The sequence below is a fragment of the Molossus molossus genome, unplaced genomic scaffold, assembly GCF_014108415.1.
Source record: "Molossus molossus isolate mMolMol1 unplaced genomic scaffold, mMolMol1.p scaffold_m16_p_18, whole genome shotgun sequence".
NCBI lineage: Eukaryota > Metazoa > Chordata > Mammalia > Chiroptera > Molossidae > Molossus > Molossus molossus.
This window is the reverse complement of record NW_023425353.1, coordinates 69,417,479-69,437,333: the sequence shown is the minus strand read 5'-3', so window position 1 is coordinate 69,437,333 and position 19,855 is coordinate 69,417,479. Positions and strand designations below refer to the sequence as shown.

The 19,855-nt window shown below is 62.5% G+C and overlaps 1 protein-coding gene across 2 annotated transcripts in view; it reads right to left on the bottom strand.

Moving 5' to 3' along the window:
* PDZRN3 (PDZ domain containing ring finger 3) overlaps positions 1-19,855 on the bottom strand; it is a 99,418-nt gene that overhangs the window by 20,857 nt on the left and 58,706 nt on the right. The window contains exon 1 of one of the 2 annotated variants that reach the window (XM_036267018.1): positions 4,351-4,419. The exons of the other annotated variant lie outside the window; for it this stretch is intronic. Within the exon in view, the coding sequence (XP_036122911.1) occupies positions 4,351-4,419 (69 nt within the window). Of the gene's footprint in view, positions 1-4,350; positions 4,420-19,855 lie in introns of those variants that run through there. 2 annotated transcript variants of the gene reach the window in all.

The window sequence follows — 19,855 nt, the reverse complement described above, 5'->3', positions numbered from 1 at the left end:
AGCCCCCTTTGCTACAAACAGGAAAGAAACGGTGAGAAGACCCCCTGATACCAAGTGACCGCGGGAGTCGGCCGCGGTGGGTGAGGGGATCCGTAGGCGGCTGGGTGCCCGGCAGCCCGGGAGCACTCAGAGGGCCTGAGGGGCAGCAGAGCCCCTGTGGCCCCTACAGCTGTCCTCCTGGAGCGGAGACGGGCGGACAGAGGCCGCCCTGGCCACCCCTTCCGTGGCTCCCCCAGCATGAAAGTGGCCCGTCTCCCCCTGGTGTCTGAAGAGCCGACCACGGTAGGGACAGATAATGCACACTGCAGTGACCTTCTCAGCCACCGGCGGGCGCCATCCCCGTGAAGAGGGCCCGGCGCACAGGGCAGGAAGCGACGGCGCCCTCATCCACACCTGCTGGCCCTGCAGTTCTAAACGGAGCTTCCAGATCGATAGGTAGTTTAAAGAAACACACTCCCACCTGCAGGACAACTAAACCAGGGTCAAGCCTGCTGCCCAGAGGTCAAGTGTACGTCCATCCGGTTACCCGCCACCTCCGGCCGCCGGGTCTCAGTGGCCGCTCGCTTTGCTCTGAAGCAGCCAAGGCGCCTGAGGGCTGCGTGTGCGGTGACTGAGAGGGCGGTGCGTCAGCACGTCCCCGAGGCTACGGACATCGTTTTCTCTGACCGACCGGCTGGCTGGCGCAGGAAGGGTCACAAACACGAACAGGTACAATGTGCTGGCAAGTCAGTTATTGGGCAAAGTTTTTGTTTTTCAAAACCGGCATCCGGTGACCTGAAAGGCACAGACAGCTCCTGGGCGAGGCGCTGCTCCCACCCACACACGGACACCAGCTTCTGCAGACCGCGCTCTCGTCGGGACGGAGGGCCCGGAGGCCCCGCGCGAACCCTCTCACCTGTCGGGTGACAGACCCAAGTGCTCTCAGGCTGACGGAGGTGCCGAGCAGCACCTGGCCCTCTGAGAAGCGGAGTGTTCCTGTCAGCTCCCAAAGGCAGGAGCGTCGGAACGACGGACCCGTGTCCTACACAACGTCGGTGAAGCGTCCGCTGACGGTGATGAGGACCATCTGTGCAGAAGGTTCTCAGGACGCTGGAACCCTCCACAGAACAGACACAGCTCCCAGCCCCATGCCTGGCTCCTCGTGTCTCAGTTTCTTCATCTCTGAAATGGGGGTAATCCCAGCCGCCCTTGGCGCTGCCCTGAGGGACACGTATGGCGAGGCTGCGTGGCGCACGAGCGTCCATAAACCACACTGTGGCTGCCGCACCGTGTCTGCAGGGAGCCAGCGCCCCCTCTGCCCTCCTGCCTGCAGACCTTGGGGGCGTGGCATTGGCACAGTCTGGGCGGGAAGCCTAAATCCCAACCAGAATTATTTCCTGTTCCCAATCCAATGAGCTCAGTCACCCCCCCCCCCTGAGTCTCTGGTGGCCCCAGAAGAGGTGGAGGGAACGAGGGGCACGGACTGGTGCCCGCTTCCTTCCCCAACCGCGGGCTCCATCAGCAGACCCCAGAGCACCCGACTGGCCCTCCCCTGGCCCTGAAGGGACACTGGTGGAGAGCTGGAGGTTGGCCTGCATCGGGGCACCGGCCCCGAACAACGGAGTCTGACACCCGCACCCCTGCAAACACTTCCTCCCGGCCCTGCCCACAGCCAGCTGACCAGCTGGACTCCAGCCACCGCCCTGGAGCCTCACCACGCTCACGGCCACCTGGACGGACGTGAGGTCTCCCGTGCCAGCGAATGCATCCAAGGCAGCGACGGCCCTTGACGACGCACAGCGCCCTCCTTCCCTGCTCCCCTGTCCTGTTGCCCGGACGGTGACGCAAAGTCGCAGGACACACGAAAGCTCTGGCGCACGAAGCAACTTCCAGTGTAAAGTTCCAAAGGGCACAGGCCCGTCCCAGCGTTTCCCAGGGCACCACCGTCACCACAGGAGGACAGAGAGCCGAGACTCGGCTGACCTCCCAGCCCCAGCAGGCCGGTGAGGCCGTGCTCCCCGGAAGTGCTCCCAACACCCCAACATCTCCGGGCCCGTGCAGCCTGCTGCAGGTCGCTGATACGTGTGCACCCTCTGCAGGGCCCTTTGGAGACCCGGCGACTCCGTGTGCTGCTGCTGCTGCTCTAATGTGATTAAAGCTACAATGAGGTGTGTGTGCCGCGCAGGCAGAGTCATTGTTCAGCATCATTAAGCTCACAGCAGCCCCAGAAGAAATTGCAGGCAGCTTGCCAAAGTCCCTAATGAAGAGCATCTCTTTGAATTATCTCTGGATGTGGAAAGGATCAAGTCTGGGCCCCAGAATATTTGATCCTCTTTGTGCGGCTGTTAGGAGGGCTCGCTGAAGCCACACACACCGGACCTTCTGCAACAGTGATTCATGGAAACCGTCCCTGCTCTGCTCTAATAAGGCTTCGCACAATACGAGTGGAAACGCAATGATTAATTCCTGCAAGTGTTTTGCGAATTCCTTTGTGCTACGGCTCAGGACTCCCAAACTAGAGAAGGGGATTCTACTGAGTTGGCACAAGCGTGATGGTCCAAGAAGTAGTCCGAGTTTCCCTAGAAGAAATCTGCTTCCTAAACTGTGACAAGTGTCTTCCAGATGGAAACCATTTATCAGCAACTCTGTGCCCAGCGCTGGGCCAGACACATTTCCACATAAATCCACCTGGTAAAAAACAAACAAACAGGAGCCAGACTTCCTGTGTGGGGCCGGGGCGGAGCCTCCACAGCAGGAACAAGTCTGGTTGATCTGGTTGGCAGGGGGTGTGCTCCGGGACCTTCTGGCGGCCCAGCTCCAGCCAGGGCGGCTGAAGACACTCCCGTGTGCTGGTGTTTAGGAGGAAACGATGAGTTACTGAAACTACATCTTGTGCACGATGCTAACCTCACACGCAGCGGTGAGAGCCTGTGACAACTGGAGACGGTTCCTCGTTCTTGCTTCGTGCCTGAGTGACGGACGCGCTGAAAACGGGGCTCCCTGCTCCCTGCTCCCTGCACGTGACCCCGTGACCCCGTGAGGGTGGGCCAGGCCTCCCGGGGCCCGTCTGCTCTGGAAGCAGGGGGTCAGGCAGTCCTGAGCAGGAAGTGCTTTTCTAAAAGTTACTGACGAGGCTGCTGCGTTGTCAGGTATGTGCCTGCACATGTGCGGAGGGCACGAGGCCCGGGTGGTCTGTCCTGGACCCTCCGCGCCCCGGTGTGGAAAAGACACACGCACACCCTCACTCCCCCAGGGTCGCAAGGTCATCAGACAGAGGCCCCCATCTGGGGCTCAGGGTCTTTTTCATGCCGAGTGCCCTCTGGTGGCGGCTGAAAAAATGACACCCGGTGGATCGTAATCAAGTTCTTTCCACCGAAGTCTGGTCCTCGAAGAGACTCGCGCACGTTCACGCTGATAGATGGAGAAACAAGAACCATTTTTTTTCTCTTACTGTAACAACATTATTCTAATGTTCTCACGTTAAAAAACCTTTTTAACAAGATTATGATTTTTTTGAATGCTGAAGAAAAATTGGAAGGCGTTAGAACAGTTTAAGGGGAAACCGCTACACTACCAAGTTCGGTCACCAGCCGCAGGATAAGCCCCTCCCAGCTCAGGACAAGACAAACATTCACGAAGAAAACACTCGGTGGGGGGTACATGGCGATGGAAGGAGGCGGGACTGGGGGGTGAACACAATGCGCAGATGTGTTACAGGGGTACACACCTGAAACTTGTATGATCTTATCAATCAACATCACCCCAATAAATTCAGTGGAGTTTTTAAAAACGAGAACACTGAACACAAATGTCAGACAAGGGATCTGGGTTCTCCTTTAAACATCCTGTCCACTCCCAACTGAAATGCGTGTGGTCGGCAGAAGCCCACGGAAGCCCCCTGCTTGGATGCCAGCCCCAAGACCCAGACACCTGCTCCAGAAGAGGCCAAAATTCCCCCAGAGAGAGGGGCTGACGTGGGAGCGTGGAGCGTGGACCCGAGCCACAGGTCCTGCTCCGGGAAGCTGCTGAAACCAGCAGTGGACGCCTCCTGGCCAAGCAGGAGGAACGGGACGGGGGAGGGAGCAGCGTCACCGTGCACAGAGGGGCGGCCACGCTCCCCCCCCCCCCGAGACACTGCTCAGCACTCCCAGCGCGTCAGGTGGACCGGAGCTTTGGGACGAGACTTCTGACATCTGCTCCAACGTGCAGACGCAGACACCTCAGCGCCCCCGGGGAAAGTCAGCGATCTCACAGAAAACATGCAGAGAAGTCAAGCTGCCTCCCTCAGACCACGAACATGCACAAACACCTCGCTCCTGCCCGGGAGCGCGTGGTGAGCGCCTTCCGCTGCTCAGAACAGACGGCGGTTACCTGACAAACTTCGTAGAGCAGTCGGTACTGCTCCTCCGGCTTCTGCAGGCCGCACAGATGGCACCCCATGCTTCGAGCCGGCTCCAGGCGCAGCTCCCAGAGCCCCTCCCTCCCCTGCAGCCCGAGGCCGCTGCTCCTCAGAGTCTGGGCTGCATTGTGCCGGGTGCACACGTGTGTATATACTGTTGCTCATGCATATTAATCAGCTCTCATTGACTATTCATGACAGACGTGCCCGCGGAGGCTGTAATTGCCAACGAGGACAGTTGAAATGTCTCCAACAACAAGCGAGCGCCCGGTGGTGGGCAATAATGAGAGACGCCGCAGCTCCGCGAGCCGTTTTCTGGCGGTTACAAATCAACGCGCCTGCCTTCTGAGCGAGGTCTCTGCGGAAGAGCCCGGCGCACACGAGCTGAGCAGAAATTCCTTTTTAATGCATCATAACGTTTCCGAGGACATGAAAGGCACTTAACGCTGCAGATGATGACAGCACAGGGTCTTAGGAGACGGACCTGTTTTGAATAATGTTCATCGAGTGTTTAGCGCTTTACCAAGTTGCAGGAAGGATCCTCCACACGAATAAAATGCGAATTGAGAGACACCGAGGCCCATGCGAACTGACCGGGTGTGAGGACAGAGCCCTAAGGGGCCATCGTCCCCAAAGGGCAGAGTCACTGGCTGAGGGCGGAGGGCGCCCAGCGCCCTGGAAGGCAGAGGGGGTCAGCCTCGCGCCATCCCCACGGCCAGGCACGGGGCAGGCGGTCAGGCCCCCAGCCCTGCGTGTGACGGGTGGCCTGGCCGGGACGCGGAGAGCATCTGCCTGTGCAGGCGGCCCAGGCTCCCCTTCTGCCCCAGCCTTGTCCACGGAGCGCGCGGGTGAGAAACACGCTTTCCTTGAGCTCAGAGCGAGGCGTTTATTCTGCGGGGAGAGAGCTGCACTCAGGTAACAGGGACCTTCTTCCTAAGTGACCCCACTGCCTGAAAGGATGCACCGGGCCCGTCTCCTCAAGCAGGTGGATGTTCAAAGTTCTCACGACGCTTCCATCACCCCCTCGCCTCACAAAGGACAGACTGTCTGAGGAGGACGCCCACGCCCCTCAGGAGGCGTCAGGGGCCCCAGGGATAAAGCCGCCTTTCAGTGGGAGCCCGGGCACCGCTGCCAGGGATCCGACCAGGCCCAGTACACTGCCTGGGCCGCAGGCCAGCACACACCCCTGGGCCCATTTCTCGGCCCTGACGTTGAGGCTCCAGGGCGGGGCTGGGTCAGCGAGGGGAGGAAGGGCAGGAAGGGAGCCGGGGGGTCGGGCAGCACACTGACCTCTGCTCGCTCCTGGGCTGTGAAGGGCTCTGTGGGTCCAGGAGCAGGTCACGGGCCCATGTCCTGGCCCCCAGGAGGTCACACAGCCCAGAGCTGGGACGACGGGAACCGCAGCTGCTCAGCCTGCCCCCTGCCTGGCCTCAGCCCACAGCCTGACCCCAGAGCCTCTGCTGGGCCCAGCAGCTCCCAGACACCTCGGATCCGCTACCTTAGACCACCCCCTTCTCCACTCTCACCTGAGGACATGGCTGCTGCCCCCGTGGGTGCCCCCCCCCCACGAGCCTGACTGGTCAGCGCAAGACAGATGCTCACGGCCTTCGCCTCCCTAACCTTACGGGCCGTCACATCCCCAACCGGACTCTCCTCCAGGAGCTCTGGTCCTAGCTCCGGTGGGGAGGTTTGGGCTGAGTCAGCCCCCCGTCTCTCCAGGAGGACTCACCTGTTTCCTGAGTTCCAGCTACAGACATAACGATCCGAGGGCACCCCCTGCAGGCACCCCGACACCTCCCGCCTCAGCTCAGGGCCCTGGACACACCTGGAGGATGTGAATCGTCCGAGCCGCCCAGCCCCCACAGCTCTGCAGCAGCTGCGTTCCCTCGCCGCAGAGTGGGGCCCAGGGGCTGGCTTCGGGCCCCCCAGACCTCCGACACCTGTGTGCGCTGCGCTTCGCTGGCAGCCTGGTCTCGAGAAGCGGGAGGACACCCCAGAAAGGAAAGCCTGAATGTTCCCGACAGAGGGCGGCGGACAGCACACGGCCGTGATGATGTGATCCGGCTTGTCAAACGGGGTCGGGCACAGGCGGCCGAGCCGGGGGACCCTGTGCCGTGACATCTCCTAATGAACTAACGGGCCTTTAACTGTCAGACACGCGGGCTCCCTGCTGAGTGTCTGATTAACATTCCCTTCTGGCCCTGGGTGCTCGGAAGGAGGTCCCAGCGGTCACAGTTAAATAAACATCAGTCTTTAAAAATCAGAGAGAAATGACCACCTGCCCTGCAGCCGCGTCTCCGGGTTCTGGTTCACGGGGCAGGAGGACCACCCGCGGTCTGCCCACGGCCCACGAGGCCTCCGGGGAGCCCGCCGGCTTCCGCATCGCGAGGAGGCCTGGACGCTGGAAAAGGCCTGTTTCCTTCCTCCCGCCGGTGGCCACGTCCATCCCCTCCGGCCTCCCCGTCGACAGGACAGGACGCGTGGACAGCACAGGGCGTTGGTGCTCACGGACATAATCGGTCTCAATCTCAAGCGAAAGCAAGCGAACGTGTGGTTCAGAGCGAGCTGGGCGGACGCCGTGGTGGTGTCTGCCTCGGTGCCACCTGGACATCCCGCCGACACAGGCTGCCGAGGCCCCTCCCTCCCAGCGACCCTGGGGTCTCAGGAGCCTGCTGCCGTCCAGGCCCAGCTGTCACGGCCGCTGTTCTTCCTACTCGCACTTTGTGGACAAGGCAGCTGCTTAAAAGCCAAGCCCTGCCCCGCGTGTGAGTCCGTCCACCGGGACACCAGCAGCAGCCGGACGCCTCAAGCTGGTCCTCGGAGACCTGACGCCAGGGAGGCCCTTCCCAGGCACCCAGGCCCGCACCTTCCCCTGCGCCCGGGGTTCAGGGCGCATCCGCTCAGCACCCACAGGAAGGCGCTGTCCGCCCAGTTCCACCCCACAGCCGGCCTCCAGAGGACATCCCGGGGGGCTGTCTGGTGGGCGCCGCCCACTGAACTTCTCCTGGACGAGGGGCCTCTGGCCACACCCCACACCCCTCATCCTGCAGGGCTTCCCGGATACCCCAAGCCCCTTGATGAACTCACATTAGAAATAGGGGACAGTTCTGATGGGTGCAGGATTTGGGGTCAGAGTTCACGCACGGGGAAAGTGACCTGAGGTGACCAGTTCAACAACAGAGAGGTAGTCAGGCATCAGTGATCTCCACTCACTTTACTTTTGGGGGGAGGGGGACAAGGAATGCCCCCCAAACTCAGTCAGTGCGTGTTTAACAAGGAACCGCGGGCCCCTCACAGGTCACTGCCTCCAGGGGGGTTTCCCAGGCCGAGAAGGACCTCGCAGCCAGGCTGGCTCAGGCACCGTAAAAACCAGGGGGCACTTCTGTATTTCCGACGACCAGAGGGCGAGCATGACCCCAGGCACCGGAGGACCCTGCCTGGGTCGGCCCGGCTGGGGAAGACCAGGACTCAAAGGCAGAGGACGGGGGGCGGGGGGGGTCCATCAAGACCTTACACCTGCAGCCCCCGGATGAGACCATCAACATTAACAGTCAAAACATGTCCCCCAGTAATTCTTTCTAGACTGACCGGAGCATTTCTCATGCTCTTTAAAGGAGCTGACATCCTCCAAACTCACAGAAGCCCCCCTGTGTCTGCACGCGCCCACCCGGGAACCAGCCCTCACCGCCCAGCGGGCCCGGCATCTCCACATCGGGAGGGGTCCAAGGCCAGGGGGGCCTGACGTCCCGCCTCAGAGTCCACCCTGTGCCGTCCCCGGAGCCGCGGATGTCCCTCCAGGCTCCAGGGTCGCCGAAACTGGCCCCAACCCACAGGCAATGAAGGAACGATGCTGTCTTTCAGGGCAAGCGCAGTAAAAAGGTAATTGCTCCCCAACTTTTTCTGGTAACAAATGATTAAGTCAATATTTGTGTTGTTGGGAGTGGATGTGTGTGTGTGTGTGTGAGAGAGAGACACAGAGGGAGACAGAGTCAGAGACACAGAGAGACACAGAGAGACAGAGAGACGGAGGCAGAGTGAGCGAGCAGTCTTGGGGTGCAGACACCCAGACCCGTCCAGCGGCCGGGTTAACGACGCTGAACCACAAGCACAGAGGCCAAGCGTGCTGACTGTGAGTGTCCACGGGGAGCGTGTGCTGGGTCAGAGGAGACCTGACGAGCCCAGCGGGACCGGGAGCGGTCACTCTGCCTGCAGCGCGAAGGCGGCAGACGGGCCGAGGGGAGCCAGTGGGCGGGAGGAGAGCAAAGGGCTTCAGAGCCGGGCTGACTGTCAGGTGGGTCCTCCTGCCCCAGGACCCAGATGGTCAGCTCGCTGACGCAGAGGCACTGGCTCTCGCCCGAGGCCATTGGCTCCCCCTGAACCCCGCAGACACCCCAGCTCTGTCACAGCCCTGTGGGCGGACACAGGGCTGCGTCACTCAGGCTGTGGGGGGATGTCAGTTACCACGAGTGACAGCACTTCTGCTCCCTGAGCTGGGGCGCAGAGAGAGCCTGGAGGCCACACAAGCGGCTCGGACTGCGTGAGGGACCAGCTGCCGGGGTCTGTCCGGCTGGTGAGCGCAGGGACTCCATGGCTGCAGAGGGGCCCTGATCTCCACGCCCTGAGGTCGGGGAGGGGACACAACTAAACACGTGGTGGACACAGCAGGTGAGCCAGTCCGGTGAGCAGGGGTCTCGGGGGAGGTGTGACGGTGGGTGAGTCCACGTTGGAGAAACAAACTCTCCTCTGCCACCACCGTGACCACGGTCGCGTCCTCTCCCCAGAACAAGGACTGTGCCACCCGGGCTCTCCTGGGGAGCTCTGAGGACCCACTTCGACCTGCCCGGCTCCCTTCGCTGCCGGAGCCTGCGCGGGGCACGCCCGCGTCCGTCGGGCAGGTCTTTCCGGTCCGCCCCCACCTGCGCCCGGTAAGACGAGCTCCCAAAGCTCACATCCCAGCTCTGCGCTGGCACCGCGGGGACAGGGGTTGGAAATGTTGTTAGGAGGCGCGAGGTGCCCACAGAGAGTCTTTCCCAGGAAACCCTGACCGGCAGCACCGTCTCCGGGAAGTTGTGTTCTCCGCAGAGTCCATGCGCTGCCTCACTCCGAGGCAGAGGGGACAACAGCGTGTGTGGGGCGGGGACAGCGGGAGGGCGGCCTGGGCTGTGCAGTGTCCACAGAACAGACGCCCACGCAGGACCCTGACTTCAGTGTGACCCTGGGACGCTTTCTTTCAAAACAGCGCCATGACTTCCACACACACGGTCGTCTTCTTCGTGCATGAAGTACATGTAAGTGCGCCTGTTGTTTCGTATCCATTGTGGTTTCACAAAGCTGACCACCCTCCCGGAGGGCGGGGCTCCAGGGCCCAGGGGCCTGCGACAGAGCCACCGGCCTTCCGTCCACTCTCTTTCCGGCGCATGCTCAGCGCCTCGTACCCCCGCCCAGCACCAGTGGGTCTCCCCCAAAGATCCATCCGGGCCACTACAAACGACCACATAAACACCTTCAGCATGTTTCAAACCGACCGCCAGTGGCCCACACCATTGAAGAGCAGACTCCAAACAGCAGACTCCACAGCAGAGAGTGACCGGGCACAGGTGCACGTCATTGAATAATCAGATCACAGCTCCCCCAGCACAGGGGTCCCGCGTTTCAGACCCTCTTGGGAACAACAGAGATGCCAGCGCCCCTCGGGCCCTCCCCAGGGGGGTTCACACACAGCCGGACTCTCCACCAGGCAAACCCCAGGGGTAGAGATGCTCAGGACAGGGAGAGGCCCTTATCTCCCGCTGTGTCTCCACCCTCACCCCCAAGCCCATCGGCGAGGATCCCCAACCCTCACCTGAGTGGGGAGATGCATCGCAACGTCTCTGTGTCTCCAAACCAATGTCCCCCTGGAAGAGGTCATGGAAGGGCCGGCGTGGACAGTCCGAGACGCTGATACGAGCCTGAGAGGGCTGTGGGAGCCTGGCTCAGACCCACATCTGCTGTTTGCTCCGCCAGGTTGTTGTTGGGATTAATCTGCATGCGCTGGGAACACTGTCATTAAGTGGGTGGAGTGGCATCTGCCTGTGAGCGCTCAGGGCCGAGCAGGCCAAGAACAACATTGACCAGGGCTGTGATGAGATCGTCTTCACTGCCGTGGGGTGGCGGCGGGCCCGTGGTGCCGGCCGAGAAACGGAGGCGCTCACACAAGTCCAGGGCAGCCTCACTGTACGTGTAACCGAACAGGCGGGCACAGGACACCCGTGGTGGTCACTGGACGTACCTCTGAGGCTGGGCTATGAGCCGAGCTGGGCTCCTCACTGTCAGCATCAGTGAGTTAGCCTTTCAGGACAGAGGTTTTGTCTGACTGACACGTCTCGAGTCTACCCTCTCGGTGCCCCAACTGCTCCTGGAGCTCACCCCAGCCTGTGCCTCCTGGCACAGACCGTGTAGGGGTGCCCACCCCTCCCTGGGGAACTGACCCCTGCCACTTGGGAGCTGCACTCTACGTTCTCACCCGACGGTCACGTTCGCAGCTGGGAAAGAGCTCCTGCTGGGGCAGGACGCACCGTAGGGGTGACCGAGACCCGCGCTGAACCCCCTCCGCCCGCTCGAGGCGACAGGTCAGCACGGGGCAGGTCCTTCCACCCAGGCAGTGGCTCCAGGAGGCACAGCTCTTGCCTAGAAGAGTCTCCAGTTCGCAGATGAGGGGAGGCCGCGAAGGCTGGGTGACCCACAGACCCACAGCACATGCTCGAACCAGGATTCACCTCAGCGCTCCACGGTCACGTGAGGCTGTGTGGACACAAAACGATGGCCACGTCCCTCGTCCACAATGGAGAAGGCAGACGGACCCCAGGAGTGGGAGGCTGCACCCCGACATGCACCACAGAGACCTCCCCAGCACCGGGGTGTCTGGGCTCCCCTCCCCTCCCTGGCACCAGACTGCAAGTGTCTCGTTCGAAGGATGAAGGGGCCTCGTGTGTTTCCGAAACCCTCTGACAGGCTGAGACGCAATAAGCCGGTGTAAACCGCGGTGGGTCGTTTTCCTCTAGCGCGGAGCAAATAAAAAGCAAGAACTGTTTAGGTGTTTCAAACACAGAGTCAGAGGAGTAGAAGGTACCTCTTCTCCACCTTCCTCACCGGGGCCATGGTCCTCTGACCCCTGCTGAGGTCCCTGAGGGTGTCTGAATGGAATGTGCCAATTTAGGTATTCCACAGCCGAGCTCAAAATAACCGGTGACATCAGCACAGTTATGGGAATTGGACTCATTAGTTAATTATGGAGCCAGCAAAGGGAGCACAGACTAAATGACTTCTGAGTCCCAAACAAGGAGCCAGGGCGGACGGAGGAGGCAGCGCACTGGAGTCACCAGTGGTCAGCAGATGGCCTCCACGTTTCCGGAAGAGTGTCCAGACAGACGTCCACCACTGGTCACGTCCACACAGTCAGGCATGAACGCTGGCTTCCTGGGATGCTGAGGGGCTGACAGCTGTGTGGGACTGTGGGTATGTGCACGTGTGTACATGTCAGTGTGTGCATGTGTGTGCCTGTGGATGTGTACCTGTGTGTACATGTCAGTGTATGTGCATGTGTGGGTATGTGCATGTGTGTACATGTCAGTGGGTGCATGTATGTGCATGTGTGGGTGTGCACACGTGTGTACTTGTGGGTGTGTGCCTGTATGTACATGTCAGTGTGTGTGCATGTGTGGGTGTGCACATGTGTGTGCTTGTGGAATGTGCATGTGTGTGCTTGTCGGTGTGTGCATATCAGTGTGTATGCATGTGCACATGTGTGTTTGGGCGTGTGCACATGTGTGCCTGTGTGTGTGCGTGTGTGTGTGCTTGTGGGTGTGTGCATGTGTATGCCTGTGGGTGTGTATGTGTGTGCCTGTCAGTGTGTGTGCACATGAGTGTGTTTGTGGGTGTGTGCCTGTCAGTGTGTGTACATGTGTGGGTGTGCACGTGTGTGTCATGGGCATGTGCACGTGTGCCTGTAGGCATGTGCGCATGTGTGCCTGAGGGTGTGTGCATGTGTGTACGTGTATGAGTGTGCAAGTGTGTGCTTGTGTGTCTTTCTTAGAATCATGATGACACTGCCCCCTGGGGGTGACTCGGCTCCGAGGGACAGACCTGCCTCAGCTGGTTAAGTGTCGACTTGTGCACCTGAGGCCAGAGAAGCTTTCTGCTGGCGTCCTCCACCCTCAGAGTGCTGTGTGCATGGCCGACCCCTTCTCCTCAGGTGCAGCCGCGATGAATACTTGTGGTTCAATCAAAATCGGACACAAGGAAAATAGTTTCTTGGTTAGAAAATATTTTAAAAACTATCTGCCTTAATTACTGAGAACATTTAAAATGAATAGTCACAGTTCCCATTTGAAGCATATGATGTTCACTTGTTCCTATGGAAGAATAAACAACCAAGAGCAGAAAAGGGACACGGGCTGTTCCCCAACCACCCCGAGTCTGAGGCTGCCACGTCGCCTTCAGAGACTGGCCGCCTGGGTGCTGGCTTTCCCGGGGCTTTGAAGACATCCAGCTGGGCGTGTCCGACAGGGTCTGGCACTGCCTGTGGGTGGCTCCCTCTCCTCAGTGCAGTTTTCAACCTTCCTGACATTTAAAACCATTTTCTTCCAAATTCTGTACTTATTTCAACGGCCAGCTAGGATTTACTGGACACCTGTCATAGGCTAGCTAGAGGCCTGAGCTGGGCTCCCCTGGCCGCGACGGAGCGGGGGGAGTGGGCTCTCGCTCATTCCTGGCTCACTCCGGCCGAGCCTCCTGCCCGGGGTGGCCACAATCCTGTCATCAGGGGCACCCCGATGTCTGTCTGCGGGTGTCCATGAGCCTCCCCACAGTCCTCACTGCGTGGCCACCTCAAGTGGAAAGAGGTGGATGACTTTGTTCGTGGAGGATGGTGAAACCGTCCCTGTTAGAATTCCCACACACATTCTGCCGAGATGTCCGTCTGCTCGCATGTCTGACCGAGGGCCTGTGTCCCAGCAGGGAGCCCAGGACGAAGGATGGGGCTGCCCTTCAGCTCGAAGGGGTCGAATCCTGTTTTCTCGGTAAAATCACTGCGCAGCTCCTGAACCCACGAAAAGGAACTCGATCCCGTCCACAGTCTACAGTCTTCCAGTCGCAGGGCGTGGCCAGTTCGTCTGAAGCACTGAGGGGCCACGGTATCGGGGAAAGCCACGCCTACTGGCGGCCACCCCACGGGTCTGCTCCTGGGGGGCCCCGCCGGGAAGGGAGGGGAGAGAACTGCAGGCGGATGGCGACCCTGCAGGTAGCAGAGGCGACTCCGGAAGAGGCTGGCACCTCGCCGGCAGCAGTGACCCTGGCAGGCAGAGCCCTTCCTTACTCCGTCACGCTCGGGAGAGAAATTTCTGGCAAAGTCAAGACACCCTGAGACTCTCGGACAAAAGGGCCGGTTCCTGTGACTGGGAGGGGGCGCTGCCTGGTGACCGGTGTCAAGAGGGTTTTGTCCTGAGGGACACCCCAGTGGAGAAGAGGCTCCACGCACCTGCTGGGCCTCAGGACGGGCTCCCGTCGTCCAGACGAGCCCTAGGCAGACTCACCCCGAGGACTCACCACTTAGGAAAGGGGCCCTCCCTTAAAGCCCGGAACCCGACTCTCCTCTGCCAGGTCCGCACACCGAGGCCGAGTGTGTTCTGAGTGTTAACTCCCGGCGGAGTGGGGGCCTGGCCCACCCCAGGCCTCGCTCAGCTCAGCGCCTGATGAAGGGTGGACGCACCTCTGTGCTGTCCGGTGCGTCCCCTTCAGTTCCCAGGACCACCTCCAAAGGGACCCGGTGACGAGGACCCACGGCTGACGCGCAGCTGGTCTGAGGGTCAGGAACTGGCCGCTGGGACCCACAGTTACTGCTGCACATTATTTGTGTTTACTGCCTGGACACCAATCTTCCTTCGCAATGTCTGTCCCAATACAACTAATAACTTGGAGGACGCTCCAGATTCCACCCCGAGGAGCCGGCTTTACCTCTGTGGCAGCATTGCCGCCTGGGGATTCATGCGTCTGTGTCTGCGGTCACCGTCGGACGCACAAGAGCCTGTGGTCGGGCAGACTCAGCTCCGGCCCTCGGATGGACCGTCTCGCGTCAGAGAAGGGCCACGGAAGGCGCTGCCCCAAGCTGGACGGCGCTGAGCGGAAACAAAGCCAAGGACTGCGTCTCCCTGTCAGTCGGGCCCATGAGGCTGCAGCCTGGGCTCGTAGGCCGGGAGGACGGGCAGCAGCAGGAGGGGACGGTCCCATCGGGGCCCCACTGTCCCCTGGGGAGGCCTCTCTCCACGAAGGAACTGGTGACAAGGTCTCACGAATCTGACGCGCGGTGGCCTGTCTGCGACGGCCAACAGCCCCTCGGCCCAGCACAGTCTCCAGGACGAGACACAGGAACAGGGTGGGCTCCACACCGGAAGTAGGTCCGTGATCACGAGAAAAGCAAAGAACCACAGAAGTCAGTCAGCGGGGTGGGTGTGTCTCAGAGTGAAGAGATGGCACCTCAACCTCACCCACACTGGACGCCCCTGGGCGCCCCCTGAGGGGGCGGGCGGGTCCCTGTCGGTGGGCGGGTCCCGGGTGAGTGGGCGGGTCCCTGTCGGGGGGCGGGTCCTGGGTGAGTGGGCGGGTCCCTGTCGGTGGGCGGGTCCCCCGTCGGGGGGCGGGTCCCTGTCGGGGGGCGGGTCCCTGGTGAGTGGGCGGGTCCCTGTGGGGGGGGCGGGTCCCTGTCGGGGGGCGGGTCCCGTGCTAGTGGGCGGGTCCCTGTCGGGGGGCGGGTCCCTGTCGGGGGGCGGGTCCCGGGTGAGTGGGCGGGTCCCTGTCGGGGGGCGGGTCCCTGTCGGGGGGCGGGTCCTGTGCTAGTGGGCGGGTCCCTGTCGGGGGGCGGGTCCCTGTCGGGGGGGCGGGTCCCGGGTGAGTGGGCGGGTCCCTGTCGGGGGGCGGGTCCCTGTCGGGGGGGCGGGTCCCGGGTGAGTGGGCGGGTCCCTGTCGGGGGGCGGGTCCCTGTCGGGGGGGCGGGTCCCGGGTGAGTGGGCGGGTCCCTGCGGGGGGCGGGTCCCTGTCGGGGGGCGGGTCCCGGGTAGTGGGCGGGTCCCTGTCGGGGGGCGGGTCCCTGTCGGAGGGCGGGTCCTGTGCTAGTGGGCAGGGTCCCTGTCGGGGGGCGGGTCCCTGTCGGGGGGGCGGGTCCCGGGTGAGTGGGCGGGTCCCTGTCGGGGGGGGCGGGTCCCTGTCGGGGGGCGGGTCCCGGGTGAGTGGGCGGGTCCCTGTCGGGGGGCGGGTCCCTGTCGGTGGGCGGGTCCCGGGTGAGTGGGCGGGTCCCTGTCGGGGGGCGGGTCCCGGGTGAGTGGGCGGGTCCCTGTCGGGGGGCGGGTCCCGGGTGAGTGGGCGGGTCCCTGTCGGTGGCGCCATCACAGACACAGGGCCGGCCGGGCCCTCAGCACACTGGCTCCGCAGTGAATTTCCAGGATGGCCCCGTTGCTTCTCTGCAGATCCAAATCCGTCATCACAACATACGTCTCGTCTAAAAGCAGACACCCCGGCGAGGGCTCTGGATTCTCGTGAACTGACAAAGGCGGAGCAGGAACGTTCCGCACGTCAAGCGCCAGGTGGAGGAGACTTGCGGGGGGGGGGGGGGGGGGGGGCGAAGCTGCCCCGCGGGGGGCGGGAGTGGCGCTGACCCACCCTCCTCGGCACCGCTCCGAGGGCAGCCTGCGACCTGCTGCTTCGTCCAGGCCACGGGCCCCAGCGTCACCTGGGACGGTCCCCAGCCCTGTCTGTGTCTCGCCTGAGCCGAGCTGGGGGTTCAGTAGGAGGCTTGATAGTGGGGGTTTCCGGGGGGGCTACCCGGGGGGATTATGGCAGCTTCCAAACCCCAGGTGCTCAGAGTGAAGGCAGAGGCAGGTCATGTCCTGATTTTCAGGGGGAATTAAGCAGCCCTGGGCTACCACCTGGCGACAGGGCACTGAGGACCCCCGGAATCTGCCAGGTGAGGGCAGAGGGTGGTGAGCCGTGGCCCTGTGACCATGACGGTTCTCGCCAGCCGCTGCGGTTCTGCCAACGGTCCGGTGTCCTCAGCTTCCCCGACACGGGGCGGGAGGCTCTGGGCGGCCTTGCGGTTTGTTAGGCTCTGCGTGACCACCCCGGTGCCGTGCGCTCCCTCACGCGCCACGGCCGAGGGCGGGTGCCCGGGGTGTCCCGCTGCCATTTGTCAGCAACTCGACCCCAGAGACACGTACTCATCAAATGCATATCGACTTCAGCTGCAGGGACTTTCCTTCGTAACGTTAGAAAATATTGCTTCTGATTCAAATTGTTTTCTCTGCAGGACAGAACAGAAGGCGAAGTGCTCTCTGAGCATCTGTGCTCTGATGGGCTGCGTCCACCCACGGAAACGCCTGGGGCTGGAGGTGGGTCTCTCATGCTCGGTCTGGGCGCAGGGCCACCCTGTGCTCTGCAGGGGGCGGGGGCACCTCCGCCTTCCACGCTCGGTGCCAGGGGCACCCTCCTCTCCCGCTGTGACAGCCAAAATGTCTCGAGACATCCGGGCGTCGCTGGCGAGAACCCGCCCTGGGGTCGCGGCTCTGAGATGACCATAACAAGTGTGACCAAAAAGATAATTAAAATACCTGACACAGAAAGATTCACAGTATGGCCACTGGTGGAGAATAATTTAAAGGAAACATTTTAACATTTTTAATAGCGTCCATCAATCCGATAAACCTAAGTTAAATATAACAGGAAAAACACTGCTCTGTAGACACACAGAGTTCATGACCTGACACGGGGCGCTGGGCGGGCAGAGCAGGCGCTGGGGGTGGCCGGGCCGCCTCCTGTGCTCAGGGTGGTGCCGGACCGAGTCGGGGCCTGTGACCCACACTGCCCATCACCTTGTGGGCACCACCTGCTCCGAAGGGAGACACACGGGCTCTGGAGGAGCCCCCTGCAGACGTGCTCAGACGCCACGAGACACCAGCCCCGCGCAGTGACGTCCTGACGCAGCTGACGGCCTGGGAGCTGGTCAGCGGCCCGGCCACACGCTGCTCCCCTCCGACACCCAGGACACTGAGTTTCGATGAAGATATTTGGGAGAAACATTCTAAATAGGCCTCGATAATAAAAAGAAAGAATTTAGATTTTCTTTTGCAATTTTCAAACGCGTCTCGAAGTGGGCTGAAAAGAGCATGTTTACGGCCTAGTTCCAAGGCCCTGGGAAGGCGGCCTGCTTGGGACAGGGCCCCCAGAGGTCACCGTGGGGCTGCGTCCTCCGGGCACATCTGGACACAGGAAGCGGGCTGAGGACCCAGGGGCCGCAGCGAGGCCCCCGTACCCCGGGGACTCCAGGAACCGGAGGCAGGGAGGCCCCTCCAGCTCTGAGGGACCACGGCCCGGCCAGCGCCTGATTCCTGACTCCCAGACCCCAGAGCCTGGGACACAACACATCCTCCATCTACGTCACTCAGGCTGTGACCGGGCGAACAAGGGGCTGGCCGCCCAGGGCCTGGGAAGCAGACACGGACTCTGCACCCCACACGGACTCTGCGCCCCACACGTCTCTCCCCAGGACGACCTGGGGGACGCACACGGCGCTGCCTGGGCTTCTGGGACAGTCTGTGTCACTGTGACAGAGGAGCTTCCCCCGGGGCCGTCAGCCAAGTGGAGCCGCCCTGCGGGCCCCGGGCCTCGCCAGCCACCTGGCCGCCGGCCGTCCGCCTGCTCGCTGGTCCTTCCCCAGGGCGGCCGGGACGTCAGGCACCTGTCACGCCTCCGCCGTCCTTGTCTCCAGACGTGTCTGCTCCAGGCCCCAGGCAGCACGGCCCCGCGGCCCCGAGGTCTGGGATGTTTATTCACACAATTCTAATGGGTTTGTGACGATGACACCTTAGGTTATCGCAGGTTCAGGGAACAGGAAGATGACCGACTGAGCGTGAGCCCAGCAGCTCCGGTCACCCCGGACGGTGGGCAACGACAGGACAGGCACGTGGGCTGGCGGGACACAGACAGCAAACTCGCTCACCAGTTTCTGAACCGAAGTGGGAGCTGGTGGGAGCTGCCCTGCTGCCCGAGGCTGCTGCGGGGGCCGGAAGGTCTGTGATGGTCAGTAAAGCAGAGCCCGGGGTGGCCAGCGTCGGCTGACGGCTTCAGCTCTGACCGCTGTGCCACGGGGTCCTCTCTTCACCCCCCGCTGGGACTCGCCCGTCACCTGTGGGGGCCACAGGGCCCGGGCGGACCTCTGCTCAGAGTCGCTCTCTCCTGGGGAGCCTTCAGGGCCTGTGCCCTGAGCAGGACCTGTGCTGAGTGTCTCGTTAATCCACTCACTGCGACTCTGCTGCTCAGGCCGTGACCCTTCCCTGCCCCCAGCACACGTGGCCGGGGGGCGCAGGGCCCTGGAGGATGGCGGCGAGTCAGTAACTCAATTGCAGCCCACAAAGCACCGTTCGTGAGCCGGGGCCGGGGCATCTGTCCGGCCAGGCAGGGGGCAGAGCGCTAATCCAGTTAGAAATGATTACACTGGAATTTGTAACACTTCCCTTTATTAAACCTTCCATCTTCATTACGGCCACGTAACGATGACATCATGGCCGAGAAAAGCAGATGAGCGGTCACTGGCATCGCTCAGAGAGCTGGAGCTGCCAGGAAGCTGTCAGAAACAGGAGTCTCGCGTGCGGCTGCAGACGGCCGCCGTGTCCCTGCGGTGAAGGCCTGGAAGGGGCTCGCCTCCCGCTGCCTCCCGCCCTGTGCCGGCCACTCCGCCCAGGTCCAGGACCCCGCCCAGTTCTGTGTGGGCCCAGCAGGCCCGGCGGCCTCGGGTGCAGCCAGCAGGCCCCACAGCTCCAGACCCTGACCCTGACCCCGTCCCGCAGAGCGGACGTCCTGTGGCGTCCAGCCTTCCTGACGGCCTGTCCGCTCTCTGAGGGAGGCTCCTCTCAGCAGAGGCCAAGTGCAGGCTCCCGGCGTCTCCCCACACCCGGCCGAGACCACCGGGCAGGGCTCCTGCCCTCGACGCGGACGTCCCAAAGGTTCACGGGGCAGCGAGGAGGGGCCGAGGGAGAGGAGGGCCGGGGGTGGGCGGCAGAGAGGCAGCAGGACTGGAGACACGGCCCGAGGGACGGGGAGGCCGTGCTGTGAGGGCCGCGACCTTCCCCCAATCCCAGCTTCCCCAGACCCCTGAAGTGTCCCCCTCCTTTTCCAGGAGAAAGGGAGGGGCTGAGAAGCATCACAACTCAGCTGCTGGGGGCCGGAGACGCCGCCACGGGCCTGCCGGGGTTGCTCTGCGGACGCCTCCTGCAGGGACCAGGTGGCCTGACCTATGCCGCCAAGATGGGCCACACGGAGGCCGGGGCCCTGGGCGCTCCCGTCTCGCTCTCGGGCGCCTGTGAGGTCCCGAGCAGCCCGCGTGCTGAGACCTGGCGCTGCCCACGGCCACGGAGGGACTGGGCGCTGGGCCCTGTGGCCCCCGAGGCTGGGCAGGGC